This window comes from Lipotes vexillifer, unplaced genomic scaffold, assembly GCF_000442215.2.
Source record: "Lipotes vexillifer unplaced genomic scaffold, Lipotes_vexillifer_v1.1 scaffold636, whole genome shotgun sequence".
Taxonomy (NCBI): Eukaryota; Metazoa; Chordata; class Mammalia; order Artiodactyla; family Lipotidae; genus Lipotes; species Lipotes vexillifer.
In genome coordinates this window covers 929354-937249 of record NW_006786547.1, presented here as the reverse complement: position 1 = coordinate 937249, position 7896 = coordinate 929354, and the positions used below count along the sequence as shown (strand labels likewise).

The 7896-nt window shown below is 63.3% G+C and overlaps 1 protein-coding gene across 1 annotated transcript in view; it reads left to right on the top strand.

Annotated features, from left to right (window-relative positions):
• The window catches only part of TRAF2 (TNF receptor associated factor 2), an 11986-nt gene extending 6673 nt beyond the window's left edge, over nt 1-5313 (top strand). The window contains exons 6-10 of the mRNA XM_007458962.1: nt 1369-1443; nt 2887-3213; nt 3670-3847; nt 4369-4517; nt 5095-5313. Of these exons, the coding sequence (XP_007459024.1) occupies nt 1369-1443; nt 2887-3213; nt 3670-3847; nt 4369-4517; nt 5095-5313 (948 nt within the window). The remainder of the gene's footprint in view (nt 1-1368; nt 1444-2886; nt 3214-3669; nt 3848-4368; nt 4518-5094) is intronic.
• Nucleotides 5314-7896: the final 2583 nt, after the last annotated feature.

The window sequence follows — 7896 nt, the reverse complement described above, 5'->3', positions numbered from 1 at the left end:
CATCTGGGCAGTTGGACTGTTTGGACTGTTTACCTGGCTCCTCTTGCTGTGGGAGGGCTCCGTCCCTGAGGACAGGGCGGTGGCTTGTCTGTGCTCCTGCTGTGGCGATGGTTCCGCAGGCAGGCCCCCAGGCCCGCCCTGGCTGCGCTGGGAGCTGAGTCGGTGGTGGCGGCCAGGCGGCCTCCATGCTCTGGGAGAGAGGGAGGGCATATGCTCACATGCCTGTGGGAAGCCCTCACCTGGTCCCCGGGGAGGCAGCTGCAGCTTGTTCGATGAGGCCCCTTCGTCTCCTTTTCTTTTGAGCTTCTGAGGTTGCGCTCTCGTGGATTTGTCCAACGGTTACAGTGCTCCAGGGCAAGAGCTGGGAAGAGGGTGCTTCCGGAAGCCGGTGGGGCGCGGATCCCTCGGTCGCGCACGCCTCTCCCACGTGTTGGGTGAAAACAGCATCCAGGCTAGTTTAGGTGGCATTTCTCAAGTTGTGAGTGTGACCGAGAGCTTTCTGCCTGAATTTCACCTGCGTTTCTTTTCCTGGGGAGCATTTGTGACTCCTGTGCATTTCTTGGCAGGGCATTTGTCCTCTGTTTTCTCTGTTTTTGGAGCTCTTTGTATATCAGGGCTGTAAGTTGCAGTTATTTGTCCTTTTAATTAATGGTACTTTTGGTTTGTTTTTGTTTTGGGGGGCACTTTTCAACGTTTTTCTCATTGTCTCTGGGTTTTGATCCAGAGTTGGGATCATTTTCCGCTCCCAGGTACAGAGGAAATTCTCTGTTTCCTGCAGGTGTAAGTCTGATTTCTCACATTTTGGGTCCCTGGCAGGTGGAGGCCAGTGGCTGCCCCTTCCCCTCCCCCCACTCCTGGCAATGCCGGTCTGGCTGTGTCTCCCTCAGCCCAGGCACTGCTGGGTCAGCTGGCCACGCTCTGGGTCGTGGGTTCTGCTCTGCTGAGTGTGGCCGTGGGCCAGCGCCACGCCGGGTCAGCAGTGGGGTCTGATCCCCGGTCAGGCTGCTGGTCTCACTCCTGGCTCCGTTTGGAACCCAGGCTGTCAGCCCCCAGGCCCCAGGGCCTCAGACCGGCCTGTGAGGGAGGGGGTGGGCAGGGCTGCTCTCTGGGATGCAGAGGCGCATGCACGGGACGGGTTCTGCGGGCGATCCCAGACGGCCCACGTGCCTCAAACACCCATGTGCACGTGTTTGCGTGTGTGCGCGAGTGTGCACTGCAGCTTTGGGAGCAGGTTGTGGGGTTTTGTCCGGCCCGAGCGTGCAGAGGCCAGTGGGGCGGGTGCAAGGGTCCTTTGATGGGACGCTGATCCAGTCGGTGTGGGAGCAGCTGGAGCAGAGGAGGACCGGTGTCTGATGTCAGGCCTGTCAGTTTCAGGACCACGTCAGGACATGTGGCAGATGCCGAGTCCCTTGCAGGTTCCACGCTGTCGGCTGCCCCGAGATGGTGAGTCCAGGTCTGCGGCGGGACCACCGGGAGCTCCTGGTTCCCAAGCAGAGGCCGGCGGACGTGACCGCGCCGTGCGGACACGGTCTCCACTCCACCTCCAATCCGGCCCTCAGGTGTCCCGGCTCTGTCCGCTCGTCCCCAGGTGATCCCAGGTGCCCAGCCTTGACCGCCCAGCTGCTGGGAACCCCCAGCGTGTCGCAGCCCCCTGAGGTCTAGTGATGCCCCCTCTGCCTGTCCTCTCATCTCACCCAAAAAGCACACCTTGCTCCACCCGGCTCTTCTGGCCAAAAGCCCAGTGGTCGTTCTGGAGCCGCCTCCTGTCTCTCCCATCACGTCCAGTCTCCCAGAAGACCCTCTGTTCTGCCTGCAGACGGGTCCTGGAGCCTCTCTGCCTCCCCGCCTCACCTCTGTGGCCTGCGTGACCGCACCCCGGTCACTGGCCTGGCTGTCCTCCAGCACGCTGACTTTCCCCGGGCCCTGACCCACCTCCTGTCTGCCCGCCGCACCTGCCAGCTTCTGTGCAGCTCCCTCGGGCTTGGGCAGCTCCCTGCTCATGTGCCCTTGCCCTCCTTTCCCACCTGTTCTGTGCCCCCGAGGGCTGGGCGTGTGCAGGCCCTGCAAGCGGAGGCTGGCTCCATAGATACGGGCACACCATTCCTCTGCTCTCAGCGACACCCCAGCAGCATTTCCGGTGGCAGCAGTCCTGGCGGTGTTGTCACTTGGTGACTTCGCGACACTTGGTCTCAGTGTCCTGCTTTGTTTTTTCTAATGAGGGTGAACAAGGGTAGTGCCCCTCCCGTTCCCTGGGTTTGTGTTTGACATCCTGCTTCTGGGCAATGTGGTGCTCGTCATTTCCCGCTCAGGCCCAGGGATCCCTGGCGTGGGGGACATTAGAGGCCAGAGGAAGGGCCTAGGGCACATGCTGCCACGGCCTCTTCACGTCCCAGTGAGGACGAGTGTCCTATTGACCCTGTGGATCCAGCTGGACTCGGCCCAGCTTCCAGAAGCCTCAGGTGCCCGGCCATCCCCGGGCGCTCCCGGGCGCTGGGCCTCAAGCAGAGTTTCGTCCCTTTCTTTCCACTTTAGGCTTTTTGAGGCTGTCTGACCCTCCAAACTCGTTGTGGAGCTTTGGAAGGGATGTGGCTGCAAAGCCAGATCCGTAGGGACTATTTAAGATGAGTTCTATCCCCCTCCCCGCCGCCCAGCCGCAGCCACTTCTTTCGCGGTGTTTCTCCCATCACCTGAAACACGAGTGAGTCACGTAGGGAGGTCTGTGTTTCGCAGACGTGGTTGAGTTCAGACAGTGACAGGCGCAGTGCTGGCAGGTGAGCGAGAGGGCGGGTCACCCTTGTGTCGCCGCCGCGTGCTAGGCTCCGGTGCTCTAGCGAGGTGTGTGGCCGCGGGTCCCCGGGGCTGAAAGCGGGCGTCGTGCCTCGGCAGGTGGAGGGCGAGAGGCTGCAGGAGCACGAGGCGCAGCAGCTCCGGGAGCACCTGGCCCTGCTTCTGGGCGCCCTCCTGGAGGCCGGGTCCCCCCTCCTCAGCCAGGGCGAGCAGGGCTGGGGGCCCAGCACGCCAGGCCCGGGGGCAGCGCCCTCCCAGGCAGCGGAGCTGCTGCAGAGGTGCGAGGCCCTGGAGCGGAAGACGGCCACCTTCGAGAACATCGTCTGCGTGCTGAGCCGGGAGGTGGAGCGGGTGGCTGTGACTGCCGAGGCCTGCGGCCGGCAGCACCGGCTGGACCAAGACAGGATCGAAGCCCTGAGTAATAAGGTTTGTGCCCGCTTGCCCGCGGTGCCCAGGCCTTGTCGGGCGGGTGCCAGGGGCTCAGGGGGCTGCAGAGCCAGGAGTTTGAGGGCAGCGCCTGCATTTCCAGCGGGCACTCGGCTATCTGCGCTGGGCCTGAACGGAGCTCCTCTCTGAGCCCCTTCCCCGCAGGGCCCGACGCGGGACTCAGAGAGGCCGATGGTGGAGCCTCTTCTCTGACTGGGGGGCAGAGGTGGCCGTGGGGAACGTGCCTGGCGCTTCACGCGGGTCCCACGAGCGAGCGCGTTTCTTCCTGGGGTTGGGGTCTCGTGGGCATGGAGCCCATCCGAGAGCAGCTGACCCAGCAAGGCTGAGGCACTGGGCATGGCGGTCGTTTCATAGCGCGTTCCTGCCAGAGGGAAGCTGGTCTCTGTGGAGGCCCGGCGCCCTGGGGGCGCGTCCTGACGGGCCCCGCGCCCCCAGGTGCAGCAGCTGGAGAGGAGCATCGGCCTGAAGGACCTGGCCATGGCCGACCTGGAGCAGAAGGTCCACGAGATGGAGGCGTCCACCTTCGACGGGGTGTTCGTCTGGAAGATCCCGGACTTCGCCAGGAAGCGCCAGGAGGCCGTGGCTGGCCGCACGCCCGCCATCTTCTCCCCAGGTGTTCTTCTGGAACTTGCCCTCCCCCTGAGCTGCTGCCACCCTGGGCCCCCGCATGCCGGGGCTGGGGCAGCAGGGTCCCCTGGCGGAGCCAGCTCCTCAGCCCACGGTCACCAGCCTCACGTCAGGGCCACATCTCGTTCCTCAAGTGGCAGGCCCACCATGTCCGTGGTCGCCCCCTCTGCTCCCCATTGGACGTGAGACTCGTCCAGGTTGGGCTCAGTCCAACCGCAGCCCCTCTGCCCAGAGCCCCTGCCTGGCGCTCAAGTCTCAGTCCAGCCCCTGAGGTTCCTTCCCAGTGGGTAGCAGGGCCAGTGTGGGGTCACATTTAGGGCTTCTCGAAAGTGCTGTCTGATTGCTGCTTCCACTTCTAAGAGAAGTCTGTTTGCGCGAGCAGCTAGCTGCGTGCCTGAGGGAGACGCTCCCTCCTCGTGCCCTCCGCCCTGCGTGGCGTGTGTGTGTTTCCTGGGGGGGCGGCCGCGTGGGCTGAGCCCTGGGCGCTCACCAAGCACCTCCCCACAGCCTTCTATACCAGCAGGTACGGCTACAAGATGTGTCTGCGCGCCTACCTGAATGGAGACGGCACCGGGCGCGGGACGCACCTGTCTCTCTTCTTCGTCCTGAGGAAGGGCCCCCACGACGCCCTCCTGCGCTGGCCCTTCAACCAGAAGGTGCGCGAGGCCCTGCCCCGGCCGTGCGGGCGCACGGCAGCCCGTGGGTGACAGGTGTCGGCGTCACCACGCCTCAGTGCCCGGGCAGTGTCCATTGTCTCCCGGGCCATGCCGCTGGTCAGCCGCTCGGGACCAGCAGTTAGGGGTGGTGCTGCCTCAGAGAGTTTGTCCCAAGGACGGGGGGCCGCCAGGGGCCCTTGATCTGCGGGCATGGCCCAACCCTTGGGAAGCCAGAGCCCACGCGGGGGAGGAATCGGAGACCCGGGCGCTAGTCAGGACAGACGCCGTGACGACGCTGGGCAGCCCCGTGGCCCTCGTGGAGGAGGTGGCGTCACTGAGCGCAGGGCCGGCTCCTGCTTCTCCCTGGGGTGCTGTTCCTGGGGGCGGGGACAGCTGCGTGAGCTCTTTGGTGAGAAAACGTCCCTTAGACAAGCGTTGTCAGAAAAACGCACAAATGGACGTGGCGCGGGGTGCTGGGCTTCAGCCTCGGATCCTGGTGTCAGTGGACAGAGACGCCGGGGGGCATGGCTGGGCGGGGGCCGGGGCTCACGCGCTGCCCCCCGGGCGCTCCTCCCAGGTGACCTTGATGTTGCTGGACCAGAACAACCGGGAGCATGTGATTGACGCCTTCAGGCCCGACGTGACCTCATCCTCGTTCCAGAGGCCGGTCAGCGACATGAACATCGCGAGTGGCTGCCCGCTTTTCTGCCCCGTCTCCAAGATGGAGGCCAAGAATTCCTACGTGCGTGACGACACCATCTTCATCAAGGCCATAGTGGACCTGACAGGGCTCTAACTGCTGCCCACGGGAGCGGGGCCACCGTGCTGGGCGGGCACCTGCGAGCTCACGTCCCACAGGCAGGGGCCGCCTCCCGGGAAGGGGTTCAGCCTAAGGCCATCCAGGTGGGCTGTAGGCCCGCATGTCCCCAGCGGCTGGGCCGTGCCGGTGTGGAGCCCTCAGCCTGCGGCGGGGCGGCCGGGGCCACCGCGAGGGGCTGCTGGAGAGGGGGGACGGTCTCGGGCCCGGCCGCCCCTCAGGGAGAGCCCTGCTGGGCCGCTGACCAGGCCGGCAGGCGGGGAGGCATCCCGTGTCCCCTGCCCCGTGGTGCGTGCGGGGCGCACGTCCAGCACCCCCTACCCAGCCTCCGCAAGACACGTTGGCTTCCCTGTTGGGTGTGGAGGAGTTGCTGTTAAACCCTTGAATCTGCGGTGAGTGGTGTCCATCTGGCTCTCATCCTGGCCATCAGTGACTCTGGCCGGGGCCTCCTGGCCTCCGCGCCCCGTGTGTCGCCAGCTCCTTGAGTGGTTCCGTGGGCTCCCTGACACTGCAGGCTGGCTCGTGCGGGCCTCGGTGAAGCCAGCCGTTCTCTCTTCTGGGATGTTACTAGCTGGGCAGCTCCTCGTCCCTCAGGCTCCTCAGGGGCTGCCCTGGAGAGCAGGGCCACGTGCGTGCCCCCGATTCTGGGCCTGCCCCGCCCCTCCGTGCAGGGCCCCCAGGCCCGGAAGAGTGGCCGACGGCTTTGTCTGCATTTGGGACCTGACAGGTGGCATCTCCCCGGGACCAGGACTTGCCCGGCCTCCAGGTGTTTCCTCGACAGCAGCAGAGCCCGGGCAGCCTGAGCACAGGCTTGCACCTCGGCTGGACCCGGTCAGGGCCTCAGCCCGGGCCTGCAGGATGGGCATGGCGTCCTGGCCGGGAGCTGGCCACACCCAGGTGCAGTAGTGAGCAGGACTGGGTGCTCAGAGCCGGAGCCCTTATGGAGGACCCGTGACAACGTCGTCGCTTCTCTGTTTTGAGAAGTTAAAGAATTGAAAGGCACAGAGACTAATAAGCTCTGTGCGTCCAAAATTAACACATGTACACGTTTTGAATTCTGTATTTTAATTAAACATTGCAGAAAAGTTGAAGTCCTGCTTCCTTTCCCTCTCACCACCTCCTTCACTGGCCAAGGCACCGCCCCCATGGATTTGGATCCTTTTCTGTTTGAATTTGTGTGTGTGTGTGTGTGTGTGTGGGTCGCCGACAAGTGAGGCTCGTGCGCCTCTGCGGGCCCTTCTTCCCCTCCCGCAGGGGCGCCTGGTGTGCTGAGCATCGCATGGCGGGCCAGGCGCAGACGCACACGGTATCCCTCCTCCACGTTCCCTCGGGCATGTGCCTCCCAGCTCTGCCCTCCTAACCTGGACAGAGCATCCCCGCTGCTGCCTGGCCTGGCCCGTCCCGTCCCGCCCTTGCTGCTCGTGCGTGCAGGCTTGTTGCTCCATCCAGGGTCCCTGCCTGCCGCCCGCCTGCCTGCTGGGGTGTTGGTCCTGTTTTCCTCCTGGTCGGAGAGAGCTCCCAGTATTCCCGGAAACTGGCCGTGGAGCACGTGCGGGCTGTGTGTGCAGGTGTGTACACAAATGGGGCACTTGGACACACGCGGGTCATGGACAGTGCCGCTGGCCACTTAGTCAAGAAGTCCCAGCCCCCTGCCCCCACCGGCCTGACAAATACTGTTTTCTTCTGATGGTTCGGGGTTTTTTTTAATAAATAAATGTATTTATTTATTTATTTATGGCTGCGTTGGGTCTTCATTGCCGCACGCCGGCTTTCCCTAGTTGCGGCGAGCGGGGGCTACTCTTCGTTGCAGTGCGTGGGTTTCTCATCGTGGTGGCTTCTCTTGTTGCGGAGCACGGGCTCTAGGCGCACGGGCTTTAGTAGCTGTGGCTCACGGGCTCAGTAGTTGTGGCTTGCAGGCTCTAGAGCGCAGGCTCAGTAGTTACGGTGCACAGGCTTAGTTGCTCCGTGGCACGTGGGATCTTCCCGGACCAGGGCTCGAACCCGTGTGTCCTGCATTGGCAGGCGGATTCTTAACCCCTGCACCACCAGGGAAGTCCTCTTCTGATAGTTTTAAACACACTGTTTGTTTTTAACATACTGGGTTTTTACGTTTGAAGTTTGTTTATATATGGTGTTTGTGTGTGTGTTTCCATCAGGTCAGTTCAGGTTAAACCAAGTAGATTAATGAGTTTGTTTCCTTACCCTTAAAATGAAACAGAACAGTAAAATAAGAGGTGTAGAAAGGTACTCTTCAGCCACAAGGACAAAGAGTGGGAAGAAGGTGACAGCAGAAGGAAGACTTGAGCCCGCTTGTTGGGAAGGTGGGACGTGGGCACGGGAATGGCTGCCCTGAGGTGCCCAGGGTCGGGAGAAGGCAGCGCTGGAAGGTCGTGGGCTCAGAGACTGCAGCGGGAAGGGTCTCCATCTGGGGGACTTGCCAGAGGAGCTCGGGGACAGGTGCCCGCCCTGCGATGGAGCGAGGAGTGGACGTCTGCAGTCAGGACTGCAGGCGCCGGCCCTGCCCTCGAGGAGTGTGAGCTGCTGTGGGGTCACTTCTGCCAG